The 17246-nt window shown below is 34.3% G+C and overlaps 1 protein-coding gene across 1 annotated transcript in view; it reads left to right on the top strand.

The window, feature by feature from the left end:
* The window catches only part of LOC121384116 (serine/threonine-protein kinase 32A-like), a 122270-nt gene extending 118407 nt beyond the window's left edge, over window positions 1-3863 (top strand). Inside the window, exons 10-13 of the mRNA XM_041514356.1 lie at window positions 89-156; window positions 701-760; window positions 1669-1734; window positions 2939-3863. Of these exons, the coding sequence (XP_041370290.1) occupies window positions 89-156; window positions 701-760; window positions 1669-1734; window positions 2939-2969 (225 nt within the window). The 3' untranslated portion in view covers window positions 2970-3863. The remainder of the gene's footprint in view (window positions 1-88; window positions 157-700; window positions 761-1668; window positions 1735-2938) is intronic.
* The last annotated feature ends 13383 nt before the right edge of the window (window positions 3864-17246 follow it).

Genomic DNA, 17246 nt, shown 5'->3' with positions numbered 1-17246 from the left:
AAACTGTTAGCAGTGTCTCTGTCAAGTATAGCCTACAAATAAATTTTAAAATAATCTAACATGATATTATTAATTTATAATTTGGCAGGAGTTGGATGAAGCTAACCTCTTCCTGAAAAGCATGGGAAAGGAGTTCACAAAATACAACAGAGAAAAGTAAATTAAAGCTGTCACCATATAATTCGCTATGTAACAATGTTTAAATAAAATAAATAAAATATCACAGTATGTATGTATTTGTGTGTGTGTATGCATATATATATATATATATATATATATATAATTTAAGCTAACATTTGTTTTTTAGTTTCTGATATGAGACCTTGCTAAAGTTTTATTTCACTAATATCATCCTGGTCAAGAAACTGGTATAATTGACATTATCTAGTTCTGAAGAGTGAATAGTTACCAATTTTCAGACTTCCATATATTGAGTTTTATCATCAATTGATTACATATAATAAAGTAGAGTCCTACTATAGAGGGTTCAAGATACAGTATATTTGTCATAAACGGAAAGGTACTTAAACTGGATCTTCAATTCCACTCTCATTGAGTGCCTACATAATATTTGTCTTTTTATTTATGAAATAAATTTATTTTAAAGTTATGTAATCATGTAGTAAATAATTAACCCACAAAAATTTATATAGTAAAGAGATTCATTTTGCATCAACATCTATAACAATCTTTCTTTCAGAGATCTCCTTGTGAAAAGTGAAAAGGACAAAATATATACCCTGGTGACAGAGGCAGATAAGTTAGTACTACAGTGTCAAGCATAATTTTAATCTTCCCATTATTGTTAATTAATGTTGATATGCTAGTTTTCCCTTAATTATACATGTTATTTATTTAAATTTATTATTTATTTAGTTTTGTTTTGTTTGGTTTAGTTTTTTAGTTTAATGTTATATTTAGTTTAGTTTTAGGTTTTTAAAAAAATATTTTACCAGTTTAGATGTTTTTTTTTATTTATTTATTTATTTATTTAGTAGTGTTAGTGAGTACCTCAGGGTCAATGCTTATGGTCCGATTTCTGCTTTTGGTTGGTCATAGCTGATGGCTTTTGTGACTTCTGCTGTCTCAATATACACAACAAGAATTACTTGCTTTTTGAAATATTTATTACATTACTATTAGAGTTACTCTGACAGGTTTGCTCAGCTTTGTGCTTGTCCTGTGTCTACCTCGGTTCTCCATGGGTGAGTCCTATACCCTGTGTCCCGGTACGGTCCCCAGTGGGGGTGAGCATCTCTGGTGGGGGTGAGCATCCCAAGTGTGCTTAGCTTCTGTCATCTGGTGTCATCTTCCCGGTGTGCTGAGCTGAAAGCTGTCGATAGTTGGTAGCGATGCCTTTTTATATTGAATCACCAAAGTCGGAGGGCAGGGGGGGAAGGGGGTACCATCTATCTTCGCATCACTTCATTACATCTGTCCACCTGTCTTGTCATTGGATGTCTCCAGTGAAATATCTCGTCCAGAGTTCATTGGTTTATTAATTCTGGTTATTCTTGGATCATAGATAGTGTTAGTGTTTGTTTTAGTTTCTTTTAAATATATATTTACTGGTTTAGATATTGTTATTGTTTTTGTTGTTGTTGTTGTATAAAATTTGAATATTTTTCTGTGTTTTGTGGTCTAACAGGTTTTTTTCTTCTTCTTCAGAGCTCTTCAACATGAAAGTGAAAAAGATACTGTAAACAACATAGTGACTGATACAGAAACTGCTATGTAGGTACCTTCCTATATAATTCACATTGTCCCATTATTTAATAATTAATATTGTTGCATTATACATACTATATATGCATATATTTCAAACACAGATATTAAAAGTGTAAGTGTCATATTTTGCTATTTTTACATGCATAATTAAGTAATCGATATCACACATAATCTTTGCGTAAATAACTTGGAAATTTGCTTACAAGCCCTGTAAATGGAGAACTTTTCAATACAATTAAATTCCTATTTTATCAAATAACAAATCATATAAAATCAGTGAATCCACACACTCTGACACATACCACAGTGTTTGATATACCAGTCGTGTTAATGTAACTCCAATAAAAAAACATTTCTACGAATAAATTAAATTATTTGGTAGTATTTTTTTATGGGCATATAGTTGAAAGTACCATATAATGTTTACATTTTGAAGCAAAAGTTAATAAATAAATTTGGTGGGAAGCCACCTTTATGCATCTTCATAAAACCACACCATTAATTTTTTTAAAAAGAACTACAATGTAAATAAAATCGGTTTCAGAAAACAATAGTTTATAAAGTTGTATCCAGTGTTTCTGCCAGAAAGAATTTTTTGGGTATGGCACTATGAAATTGAATGCAACCACAGTCAACAGGGGGTATGGGGTAAAGTTTAGGGTTAGGGTCAAGAAAATCATACATTAATGATAAGAGTAATTAATTTTGTCAAAAGGTTAACTTAAAAAACAAATCTGGGTATGGCACCATACCCGTTTTACCCTCTGGCAGAAACCCTGGTATCCTAACATAAATTATAAACAGGGAGGCTGCAAGGGCCTGGAACCACCCACTTTGTCCTGTTATTAATGTGCTCAGAAACGCCATATTTGAACTCCTGAAAATTCTTTCATATTTTAATGTTTATTGTTCCGCCTTCGTGATTCAAGATAAAAACATACAAATGCAACCATGATTATTATTTATTTTTTTTTACACTATTAGACAAATATCTCCATTTAAATATTACAGTTTATGCATAAATGTATATTATATTTATTTTTGTATTCCTTTTTTTTTTCTGTCTTTTTTTTTTTGCCCCTCCCCACTGGGCGTAATGATGTCACGTGGGACTGATTGACATTTTTATTTCCTCCTCAACTCCAATACATGTATATATATATATTATTTTATTTATAGTCTTAATTGGTTTTGATTTTTTTTCTTCCAGAAACTTAAAACATCAAAATGCTAAAACTTAACTACCAGTGAAGATCTGTTACGTACCACCAGTTCTTACAAAAAGCAGTTTTGAGAGCTTCCATATATGAAGTATTGTAATGGGCTCCAACTCTGGGCCAGAATGTGGCTCAGTGGTCAAGAATTTGCTCGAGGCACGCTGGGTTAAACGATCGATTATCTACCATCAGTGGATCAGTTAGGTTTTTGTCCAAATCCAACGAGGACTCCACAACTGGTATTTGCTAACCTGTTTATGGGAGAATGCATACAAAAGATCCCTTGCTGCTGTTTGGCAGTAATTATAGCCCATGTGCCAGCAGCAGGTTTCTTCTCTGTAGACCAAGTGTTGAAATAATCATTGGAGACACCAAACAGCCATTAATGTGCTGACATGTTGTTAACCACAATACTTTCTTTTCTTTTCCTAAATCAATCTCCAACTCCCATCTCTACTCATACCTGTTCAAGCCACTCTGTATGGCTTTCTGTCAACTGGACCCCATGCTTAATATAAAACTTATAAAAAGTCTATGATTAAAGCTTTAATAACTAAAGTTACTCCAATACAAATAGCTACAGTCTTCAGTTTGATTCTTAAATGTCTTATAAGCATGGAGCCACATTGAGCGTCCATTAGTAGGTACATGGCAGGCAGTGATTTCTCAGTGCCTGCTACTGCTTGTACCACTGATTATTAAATCCCCTATGGGTGCAACCGGAGGGGATTATATGTTTCATATTTGTTCTTCTGTCTCTCCCATATATATATATATATATATATATATATAGTTCTCTGGACGTTTTTTCCAATCTGTCTCAAGATATTGAGCTGAAATTTTGTGTATTGCTTTATCATGTATTGTTGGAGAACATATTTGACTTTCATGGTGATTTACCAATTTTTGACAGAGTTATGGCCCTTGAATTTAGGAGATACGAAAAAACAAAACATTCTGCAAATATTTTTGTGGAATGCCTCAAGATATTGAGCTGAAATTTTGTGTATAGCTTTATTATGTACTGTTACAGATCAAGTTTGAATTTTATGACAAAGTTATGGCCCTTGAACTTAAGAGATATGAACCTTTGTTGGACCCAGTAGGGGACATGTATTGCTTTAGCAGTACTCTCAGGATGCTTGTTTTTAGAGATGATGAACACTGTGGGCCTTGGTTATTTATCCATCAAGTATCAAGGCATTTCTTTCTTCTTTTTTCATTTTCACCTTCTTGAGGTACATGCTCATTTACATAAAACGATAATGCAAAATTAACATGGTAATGTTTTATTGTGCATTTGGGAATACTGACTTTTGTTTAACAGTTGCTGCCTAACACGTAGATAATGCCATCACAGTACTTCGTATACATGTGTTTACAGAATATTTGAACAGACTTTGATGTGTTCACACCGATTGTTTTCATTCATGAAAGAAAAATTAGCAAAGACATAATATAGTATTCCAGCAGAACTTACAAGATCTGAGATCAAATTGTTACTTTGTATTCTAAAGTATTTACATTGTTTGAAGGATGCATTTCATCCCTTAGTAGTTTACAGTTCACAACTGTTGTACATACATTTTAGTTTCGTTGTTATTTCAAGTTGCTCAATATCTTATGCTAGATTTCATATACATTATTTTGAACAAACAGTTAATTTCAGCTCAAAATGTTATGTTCCAAATGACGATGTATATTTCTCTAACAAAACACATTTAAATTTCAATATGTTTTTTTTTTTTTCAATTCAAATGTCCAAGTTATACTGATTATTGCAAAGTGGAAAATATATTTTTCTATGCTGCATTATAACATACCTGGTGGTGTCTTCTTTTTTTATGTGTACTGTATTTATACATTGCAAAGGGATGTACATACATGTCTATGTGAACATTCTAAAGCCATCTTTGACTCTTGTTATTTGTTCATTTATGATTACTTGTATTGCAGTATGTCAGTTTATTATCCCTAACTAGAGTTATTATTACATGTGTTATTGTATGTGTAAGCCTTTGTTTGCCAAATTGGCAAATAGTCTTGTAATTAAAATAGCGAATATATTTCATAATGAATTTGTCAAACAGCTAATTCATTAACTTAATGATTAAGGTCCAACTATCACTTCCTCATCTGATACTGTAGATCCTGAAATTAATACGATCATAATATTAATGTGAAATATGTGAGTTCGTGTTATTCGCGTTAATAATATGACACATTTATTTCTATATTTTGTGCGTCAATAGTCCAGCAAGCTATGTATCACACACTATTAAAAAACAAAGATTAAAATTCTAATGCATTTATAAAACATGTGGAGAACAATTCATTGTAGGCAAGACAGATAGTCCAGCAAAAGCTGATATGATTCATCGCACATGAATGGGTTTTAGCACAGCTAATCCTGAGGTCGACCATTTCTTTGTTTTTACTGTTCAAGTTCACTGCAATTTTCTCGGCATATCTTAGGACGATACAGTTGTAATGATACATGTATGCTAATGTTTAGCCAGATTTAGGTAACTGTGCATGTTAGATAAATGATTGCTTCAAAAATATGCTTTGAGTTGATCTCACGAAAAACACTAGGGAACTAAACAGGTTAATTGATGTGCACACTGACGTGATAGTGAGTTGATCTCACTGAAGACACCTGTAATAAAGTTCTGTTCTGTTCTGGGATGTAACCGAAAAGTATACAGACAGGTGTTATTTGGAAAATAATATTTTATATGGAGGGCACTCGCATTAATTTCATGTCACATTTTAGTCTGCCCACTGTCACTTGCATTAATTTAGGGACGCGTTAATTATAGGATCTACAATATGTAACAGTGTATTTTACTAATGCAACACACAAACAAAACACTAGTTTTGACACACTCGTGAGTTTTTCAGCATTTTACTGGCATCTACACCATTAAGATGACGGGTGACAAAAATGGAAAAGATGGGAAGTAACAAAACTGGATTATCTTTTCTAATTGCTTAAATATAAGCCCATACCGCAGACCTCGGCATTTCTCTGTCATGGATAGAACTCTCTGGTGAAGTCAGAGGTTGTGCCCACAACAGGCATGCTTAAACAGTTCTCTGATGGAAGCATGCCGATAATTACCTACACCACATCTCAGCTGTGTGTTTTTATTATCCATATAGTTCAAGATATTTAGGGAAATATAATCAGTATGACCCACGTGTGTCATAATGATTTCACATGTACCACGAATGACGTAATTTTGTGAAGTGACGTCATAACTTAATGTGGCTTCCTCAGTGTAAACGCTTATCAAAAATGATGTCATGTCTGAAAATAATGTCGTTTCGTCGTCTCTTTTTAGTTAAGTTTCAAACGTTTTGACATGGTCCTAGCTTGCTACTCATAAAAATAATATTTTGGATAATGTGGATAATAAAGACATTATTACATTCGCGTGTGAATCGTACTGATTTTGTGATTCATGTATTACCCTTATAATCCTGACACTCGTTTCGTAAAATCAGTATGACACACAAGCTCATATAATAATCTCTATATATCACACTCGCTCCACATAACTCTCTTAAGACTAGTTCAAGGAGAGTGATTTCGAGCTCGTCTTTGCATGCAAATATACATGCATATGGTATCAGTATTGTCATATCTTAAATGGCTCCCATAATCTAAGTTAGGTAGAAATTAATCACTTCTCTCAAAATACATTTATATGGAGGTCTGATATTGTGACTTTTTAACATCGTTAATGAGTTGATATTTTATTTGGCTACAGAGTAAAAAGAATGTGTGAACAATATTAGTGTTCCTGTTTAACACCTGGGTACATACACAATGTAGACAATTAAACATTTTTGTTAAATAGGAGTTATCTAAATAGTTAATGAGTTGATATTTTATTTCGCTACAAAGTGAACACAATTTGAGAACAATATTATACACATGTAAACAATTAAACACTTTTGTCAAATATGAAAGTTATCTAAATACATGTAGTTGATGTAAATGAGAAAAAAATATGTTTTCCACACCTCACGTAAAATCATATTTGACAAGCAAAACAGTTACTTATTGTCAAAGAGGAGCTGTCAACTGTTTTTTTCTCAAAGTATATTATGTCATCAATCTTTGTGTAGGCCATTTGCTTTTTGCTGATTATGTTATTGTTGTAGTGTTTTTAAAGTATACAAATTTCCAATGAGTTTTTGCATTTATAAAACTTTTATTGTTTTGATTTTGGGGTTTGTTGTTTTCGGGGTTTATTTTAATTCTTTTGCTTTGGAGGTTTTAAATTATACTTATTTCCAATGATATATTTTTTTATTTATTACTTTTTGTTATTTATTTGTAAAACCTTTTCTGAGAAAAAAAAAGGTATTTGTAAAACTGTATTCCAAATTACGAATATGTTTGTTCATTATGAGATGCCATAAATTAAAACATACATTCATTGATTCATTTTGAAATATTATCCATATACTTCATTCAAATTTTAGGGTCTGATAACAGAACCAGAAATATTATCACCAGAATTATATATATATATAAAAAACAAACCCCTGTTTCCTTGTGATTTGTAAATATCGGTTTTACAGTTTTAATATTTTTTACATGTTGCGCCAATGTATATACATGTATAATATGAACATTATCCTAGTAACTAGTGGTGTTGATATACCGTTAATATGTCATTGAAGTGTCAAATTTGTTTACCCAATGTTGTTTACATATCTGAGATCAAGAAAAAGAATCCACAGTATATACGGGGTAATAATCTTGCTAAATATTTTGCTTTTGTTTATTTATTTTCTAGTTTGTTTAGTTTGTTTCATTGTTTGTTTAAAGTGACATACCCTAGTTTTTAAAACACTATGACATATTTTTAACTCTTCTAATTGTTTTTTGTACTTAAATTAGACGTACTTACATTTTACTGTTTAGAATATTAATTTTAGTACACCTGCAATGGTTCTGGTCATCCGGGTGTTTGCAATATCTCAAAATGCAATTTTCAAAATTCTAAAAATTCTAAAAATTCTAGAAATAATGGTTATCGAGATAAGCACTAGTTATTTCTAGATGGTATTTCCCTCTTTAAATATCACAGACCTTACCTTCTCTCTGTTGTAACCTTATCCAAATGTGTTGCAGGTTTCTAGGTAAAACTAAACTTAGTGTCCATTTTCATGGGCTGAAACTAGGGTCTGCACCTTTAACTAGTCCAGACTAACTGGCAATTTATTTTTAGTTTGAGCACTGGACATGTGCTTACATATGTATGTTATCGATATTACTGATAGTGGGATTTTACGTGTATAAATTAATATGCCACTTGATGACCTTCTGGTTTATCAGAATGGTGTAATCTTTAAGTGTGTAGAACTTTTAAACACTTTTCCCCAGTTGAATTAAGAAGTATTAGTAATAGTAGCAAGGGACACGTAGACTTAGTCTGAGGCATAATATACTCATAAACCTAGAGATCGAGTCATTCTAACATGTAATACGCATATAGATTCAGTCTAACATGTAATACACATATAAATTCAGTCTAACATGTAATATGCATGTAAATTCAGTCAAATTAACATTTAATGCACATATAAATTCAGTCTAACATGTGATATGCATATAAATTCAGTCTAAGATGTAATATGAATGTAAATTCAATTTAACATGTAATATCCATGTAAATTCATTCTAACATGTAATATATAGAGGATATTTCATGTTTTTTGTCAAATATGATTTATATCTCATCGAGTGAAGTTTGCAATCATATCTCATGAGTCGTTCTTGCGCGACAAGTGTGATATGATTGCAAACGTCACTCGATGAGATATAAATCATATTTGACAAAAAACATGAAATTTTCTATTTATTACATAACTTTTGGCAATTTACCTTTATTTTTAAAATGTCAGCAGCAAAATAATTCTGGCTTTCTTATAGTGAAGATAACACTTTCTATAGTGTCGATAAGACATTTTAGAGTCAAATAGTGACAATTTCAATCTAAAATGTGTTATCCTCACTGAGTGACTGATAACACTTTTATTTCACTGATATTTTAAGATATTTCCAAAAATGTTATATAATAAGAATGTAAATTCAATCTAACATGTAATATGCATGTAAATTCATTCTAACATGTATTATGAATGTAAATTCAATCAAACATGTAATACGCATGTATATTCAATCAAACATGTAATACTCATGTATATTCAATCTAACATTTAATATGAATGTAAATTCAATTTGACATTTAATATGAATGTAAATTCAATTTAACATGTAATATGAATGTAAATTCAATCAAACATGTAATATGAATACAAATTCAATCTAACATATAATACGCATGTAAATTCAATTTAACATTTAATATGAATGTAAATTCAATCAAACATGTAATACGCATGTATATTCAATCAAACATGTAATACGCATGTATATTCAATCAAACATGTAATACGCATGTATATTCAATCTAACATTTAATATGAATGTAAATTCAATTTAACATTTAATATGAATGTAAATTCAATTTAACATGTAATATGAATGTAAATTCAATCAAACATGTAATATGAATACAAATTCAATCTAACATGTAATATGAATGTAAATTCAGTCTAACATGTAATATGAATGTAAATTCAATCAAACATATAATACGCATGTAAATTCAATTTAACATTTAATATGAATGTAAATTCAATTTAACATGTAATACACATTCAGCCAAACATATAATACTCAAGTAGACTATTGTTGACATTCTAATACATACAGGCTTGGCTGCTAGTATATGTTTATTTATAATATTATAATTATGTCGAAATGCATTTAACAGAAGCTCAACATAATATGCTTACTAGATCAGTAGGTAATGCTACTCGTGGCCGGATTTAGACCTTGGGGGCATGGGGCACTTCAGGTTCGGGGGCCCTACAATATTAAATTAGATGACAAATAAAAAAAATGAAGTAATTTTATAATTAATGCTTTTTTTTAATAAAGGAAGTCCTTAGTCTGGGGGGCCCAGGGCAATTGGCCTCTTTTTCCCTTTATAAATCCGGCAATGATATTACTACTGTAATTACAGGGGACTATGTTTCAGTATTTTAGATAACCACAAGTATAAGTTGGTTCACAAGAGTGTTACCTAGGTAAGCAGTGTAACAGAAAACAAATGATATATTTATTATCTATATTGATACTGATTCCATCTTCAAGCCAATGCAAATGGCGGCCCACGCGGACGATTTGACGCCCAGTGTTGATAGACTGCTAGAATGTCTGGTTGTTTTCTTCATATGATCGTGGTGCAATTTGTTTCATCCATTTGTTAATTACCCTCATTACCGGATTAAACTTTCTGGGAGAGAGAGAGTATTTTTTTACATGCCCCTATACCACTATGGTTTCAGGCATGTCCATCCCAGGTCCAGTCTCTGGATAGCCAGTTGTCTGACCCGGGACAGAATACTAAACTTTCTGGTATTGCACTTTGGATCAATGATATGCATACAGTGCTCTTCTGCTTAGCTTTATTATTATTATTATTACAAAATGTATTATTATTGTTATTATTATTATTGCTTGTTGTAATTAACTACAAATTTTGTACATTTGTAAATATTTATTTGTACATTTGGTTCTACATGTGGAAAAAGGTATTCGTACATTAAATGTTTTTCAATTCCATTTATATTTATGCACCAATGTAATTTGCTCCATGATATGTTTACGAAATGGAATAAACACCATTTTGAGTGATGTTTTGTTGGTTAATTTTTTGTTTTAATTTGAATCATTATGTATTGTATGTACCAGTATGTATATGTTTGTATTTATCTATACTATTTGCTATCTATCTACATGTATCTATCTATCTATCTATCTATCTATCCATGTCTGTTTGTCTGCCTGTCTATCATATACGTGTGTCTGTGTGTGTGTGCGCGAGTACGTGTGTGTGTGGTTTTCGAAGTTCAACTATCATATATAACTATTAGTATATAAGGAATAGAAACGTGCTCCCACTCCATATTTCCACGGTATCCGGACAAAATCCCACAGTACGAAATCTACCCGGACAGAATCCCACAGTACAAAATACCACAGGACAGAATCCCAAAGTGAAAATAGGAACAAAATCCCACACAATAAAATTTAAACATTTTATTTTATTTATTTATTAATATACACAATAAAATTACAGAGTATCTTTCCATCGGATGTTGTAGCCAACACCACGAAGAAGCTCTGATTTGGGTGCGAACGAAGACAATACCATGCACCACTTTCAATGGGAGCGTGCTTTAACAGTTATCTGCACGTAAATACCTTCAGATTCGTTAAACTGCTAAGTAAGCCAATAATACCCTGTACCTTCAGTTTCTCCGAGATGCTAATTAAGCAGACAATAGCCTTGCTCTATTATTACAACTATGTGTTTTCCTAAGAAAGGGGAATGTTCATCTCAAGCAATCTCAGTTAAAAATATTTGTAATTGGAGCCCATTGAAATATAAATTGCAATTGGCAGCGTGACAGCATGCTTGAACCTTAATTGGGTGTAAGCACGAAAATAAATATAGAACTAACTACTATGTAATTTAATTTTTGAGTGTGGGAATTTGTCCCTATTTTCACTTTGTGGGATTATTTTCTGTGGTATTTTGTACTGTGGGATTCTATCCGGGTAGATTTTGTACTGTGGGATTTTGTCCTGTGAGATTTTGCTATAGTCTACATACATGTACGTAGGTTGTGGGAACATGATATGATTGTGTCAGATTCAGACATTTCTTTTAAAGTTACATTCTCTGGTTACCATATTATAACATCATGTATCCTATCCTACCTTCCATTTGCTGTTGGATGTCTAATATTTGGTAATTTTGACATATAATCTTAGAGAGGAATCGGGTGCATGTGCAGAGGGAGGGTATTGGAGGTCGAAACCCTTACTTGCCCAAGCTTAAAAAAAATTGAAATGTATTTTTTGGGGGAGCATGGCCCCATAACCCCAATTCCGCTAAAATCCCTGCACACGCGCCTTGGAAACCCGCTACATTTTTTTTTTAGCAAGGGATTGTTTATATGTACCATCCCACAGACAGGATATCACATACCATGGTCTTTTTGTATACCCGCCGATGGGGATCGATCCTAGACTGACCGCGTATTTCCAAAAAACACCTTTTTAGGTCTAAGTAATGAATAAAAATAACATATAGTCTTGAAAAATGTTACGTAAATCGAACACAGTATCCTCTTCCTCTACCCATAGAGCGTTACGTAATTAGTAACACCCCCTTACATGTAACGCGTATGCCAACAGCTGGCCACTGTCAACATTTCACGGCAAATCCCCCACTCACCGACCCCTGGAAAGGCGTTGTACCATACCTCTATGGATATAAATATGTTTTGGAGATATGAGACGACCCCTCAATCAAGACAGTTAAATTTGTTCAAAAATTGCGAAATATCACGTGATCTCTTGTTGAGGAATTTTATACTTGTGATAAGCCAATGAAAACCGAGACCGGTACGAGCCCGTCAAAAGTGTTCCACTTTCAAAATCATGGCTTTGTTTTTGACCTGGATAAGCCAGCGTAGTGAAACCAATGCGGAGTATGGGGTCATATATGCACCAAATGTAATTGGATTTTCTGTTCTATATGCTTAAATAATAAAAATGTTCCAGGGAATGTAGTTTTAACAAAACAACACAGCCAGGTAAATACTGATGGAAAGAAATATGGTAACAAGTGGAATTGTTGATCAAATTTAATTTACTAGTTAAACTGTATTTACGTTCCTATGTCCTTTCAAGGTCCAGGCAGTACATTTACTACTAGCGTAGTATTGTTTGATTGTCATACAAAATTGTAAAGTGGGACTGAATGTTATTAGTGTCGAATTAGCTGACAGTAATAGGATCAAGTTCGGAGACTCGACTGGGGGTTTTGGATGCAGTCGCTATTTGCTGTAATATAAATATTTCTTTGATCCTTTATTTCTTTCCGTCAGTATATTTCTTAATAGTAACGACAAATGTAACTTGTAAATAAGGGACACGTGTAAAGTTAGGCTGTAGTATGTTCTATCCGGTTTGTGAGAAAGATGAATTAAAAAGATTGCTGCTGTTCCTGCTGCTATTACGAATTAAGTGGACTTAAATTTTCTGTCTCTTCTTTATTTTCATTTCAATTTATTTTCGTGCTTATATCCAGTTAAGGTTCAAGCACGCTGTCCTGGGCACACACCGACTATCTGGGCTGTTTGTCCAGGACAGTGGGTTAGTTGTTAGTTGGTTAGTGATCAGTGAGAGAGAAGAGGGTGTAGCCAATGAGCCCTCAAGAACTCGTTCTGGGTTGGAGCTGGTACCGGGATGCGAACCCTATACCTACCAGCCTGTAGTCCGATGGCTTAAACACTGCGCCACCGAGGCCGATTCTCTTCTAAACCAAATTCCACAATAGCTACATAGGACACATGGTATACAAAGTCAATGGGGTTCCAGCTGTCAGTGGAAAACGCAATAATCTGTGTCTAAAACTAGGTTCAGGCAATGTAGAACAAATCTGAGAATTCTCTACTGAATTTATTCATGACATTATTTTATTTTTTAAAAAATCCACGTTACATGTTTCTAACCATGACTGGGGTTAACGTGCACCATCATATAACGATATGTTCTAAAAAAATATTTTCGAATAACACATACAATTGAATTGCTAAGGAAATCACTCGGCTTGAACAATTGAATGTTGACCGTGTACATGCTTTTTCAAAAATGGGTGACATTTTGTACTATGAAACAACGAACTTTACAACTACTGACTGTGCTGACGGTGAAGACGTTTGTTTTGTTTAACGACACCACTAGAGCACACTGATTTATTAATCGTCAGCTATTGGATAGCAAATATTTGGTAATTCTGACACGTAGTCATCAGAGAAAACCCATTACATTTTTACTAACGCAACAAGGGATCTTTTATATGCACTTTCCCCACAAACAGGAAAACCTTTGACCAGTTGTGGTACACTGGTTGGAACGAAAAAAAACACTCAATCAATTCAATGGATCCGCCGAGGGGGTTCGATCCTGCAACTAAGCTAAATCCCGCCCGTGCTCATGGTGAGTGCCACATGCGGGGCGGGGTGTGCTCCATATTTCGCGAGCACTTGGTGTCATCACTGTTCTGACAGTTTTTCATCAGTGCATATGTATACGTGTTTCGCCGTGGGAAGTGGCAGTTCTAATGTCTAGTTATGGCGAAACACATTACAGAAAGTTAAAAGTTTGTTTTGTTTAACGATACCACTAGAGCACATTGATTTATTAATCATCGGCGGCTGGATGTCAAACATTTCTACATATAGTCTTAGAGAGGAAACCCGCAACATTTTTCCATTGTAGCAAAGTGTCTTTTATATGTACCATCCCAGATATGATAACACATACCACGTCACGGCTTTTAATATACCACTTGGGGTGCACTGGCTGGAACGAGAAATAGCCGAACATTAGGCCCCTCGACGGGGATCGATCCCAAACCGACCGTGCATCAAGCGATCGCTTTATAACTGGGCTACGTCCCATCCCTTAAACAGTACATGACAGGGACTCGTTAGTTCATTAGTGTAGTCGTGCTATTGTCACAAGAGAAACTTTGTACTCTTTGGATGCTGAGATCTCGACATTGTTTTGAAAATGTTTATGGTTTTATATAATTATTATGCATCGTCTTCCAGTATTTGAACGTGAAACTAATATTTAAACTCCAAATATCACGATCAAAACAGCAATGAGGTGTAAATGGCCATTAAAGTTCTGAAACTAATATCTACAGAACTGGGGGTGACCTACCTCAACCCCCACAACAGACTAGTAATTAATACGAAGTTTAGTCACTATTCAATACAAAAGTAATATATGTAGGACTGTCAAGGGCAACAACTCTGTGAAACACGGATAAATTCCATTTTGACAGAGTTATGGCCCTTAAATAAAGTCAAAAATGGATATAATCGCCATGAAAACCCCCAGAAGGAAATGTTTTATTTAACGACGCACCCAACACATTTTATTTACGGTTATATGGCGTCAGGCATATGGTTAAGGACCGCATAGATATTGAAAGAGGAAACCCGATGTCGCCGCTTCATGAGCTACCGTAGGCTACTCTTTTCGATTAGCAGCAAGGGATCATTTATATGCACCATCCCACAGGCAGGGTAGTACATACCACGGCCTTTGATATACCAATCGTGGTGCACTGGCTGGAACGAGAAATAGCCCAATGGGCCCACCGTCGGGGATCGATCCTAGACCGACCGCACATTGAGACAACGCTTTACCACTGGGTTACGTCCCGTCCCCTAATCCCCATGAAAATCAAACTTGATCTGTAACTAACTGTATATGTTAAAGCTATAAACAAAATATGATTTTACTAGCTTCACAATCGATATTAATAACATTTAGCGATGTCAATTATAATAACACTGAATATTGTCTAATGCACAAGCTGCGTCTGTCGCAAGTTTGCAGCTTTTGTAGCGACTCCTGACGTCACAAGTGTGCCATAACAGGTTTCAAGGTATTGTTATTAGGAGTGACTATTGCAGTCAGTTTTACTATTGCAATAGTATTACGATAGTTAAAATACTATTGTGATGGTATTGCAATATTGATATGTTTTGTATTGTAAATTACAGATGCGGGGATGGGCCAACAGGTGTGGCAAAGAGTGAGATACAGTTTTTTTGCATTTGCTAAAATACAAATAAATTAAAATAAAATTATGTTTCAGTCTGTACAGCAAACACTGCAGTTGGCAGTCAAGAACAGGGCTACATATCCTAGAATGTGTAGGGCTGCCCAGAGGCTGACAGTGGTACCAGTGTCTACAGTGGACTGTGAGAGAGGCTGCAGTCGCCAAAACATTATAAAAATAGATTCACGAAACAGTCTCTCCACTCAAACTGTGAAATCATGCGTTGGTCGTAAACAATATTTTATTGTGCATACTATCGATAATCGAGCAAACAATTGCAATAGTTATCGATAGATAGTTCGATGTATTGTTACACCACTAATTGTTATGACCCATGCCATAAATAGAGAATAATACATGAGTGGTCGTTAGATACCATTTATTTCACAACGAGTTGTTTTAAAATGTATCTAACGAGCAAAAGCGTTACGTTTTCAAACAACGAGTTGTACGATAAACAGGCCCGTACGCAGGGGGGGGGGGGGGGGGGGGAGGTCAGTCCGTGGATGTGTAAAAAATAATCTGAGGCAGAGGCAAAGAAACATTTCAAATTTACTTCCCAGAATGCCGGAAAATGCATCTTGCATTTTAGATTTAAAAACATTTCGGGGGAGCATGCCCCAAGACCCCCCTAGCAACTCCGGCCGTCGATTACGCACCCCCCCCCCCCCCCCATATAAATTTCTGCGTACGGGCCTGGATAAATGATATCTAACGGACACGAATGTTAATTATTCTATTTCTTGCATATCCTCAAAAAACAGTTTTAAGCAAATTTTAACATCTTTTTCGACTAAATGTTACTTACAGCCATTGCACTTGTAGCTAACTTACGCGTCACAGATCCATGGTTGTCAGGTTAGCTATATACGTTACAATGTAATCGATTTCCATCGTGTAGTTTTTCATTATATGTATGGCAGCGGTGATCTGGTCATCACTTAGGAGCAGCCAGTCGTGTCTTGAAATTGTTAACACACGTACATGTGTAAACAATCACGTGTTATCAAAAATAATGCTGGGTGTTCTCACCAACGGGTGTATAAGAAAGATAGCGTGGGAGAAAATACGATATTTATGTAAGCATTTATTATAAACCAAACCTATCCACTAACCTCCACCCGCTTCTGACAACTAGATATGCATATCAGTTAGATAAGAATAAATAAATTAAATCTCCCCTCCGAAGGATCGAAAACAAAAGTAGTTTGTTTTGTTTAACGACACCACTTGAGTACATTAATTGATTAATTAATCATCGGCTATTGGATGTCAAACATTTGTTAATTTAGACATATAGTCTTAGAAAGGAAACTTCATACATGTTTTCATTAGAAGCAAGGTATCTTTTATATGCACTTTCCCACAGATAGTTGTGGTGCACTGGTTGAAACGCGAAAAAACACCAATCAGTTGAAACCGGCCTCGGTGGCGTAGTGGTTAGGCCATCGGTCTACAGGCTGGTAGGTACTGGGTTCGGATCCCAGTCGAGGCA

The sequence above is a fragment of the Gigantopelta aegis genome, chromosome 10, assembly GCF_016097555.1.
Source record: "Gigantopelta aegis isolate Gae_Host chromosome 10, Gae_host_genome, whole genome shotgun sequence".
Classification (NCBI taxonomy): Eukaryota; Metazoa; Mollusca; class Gastropoda; order Neomphalida; family Peltospiridae; genus Gigantopelta; species Gigantopelta aegis.
This window is presented reverse-complemented; position numbering and strand designations above follow the sequence as displayed.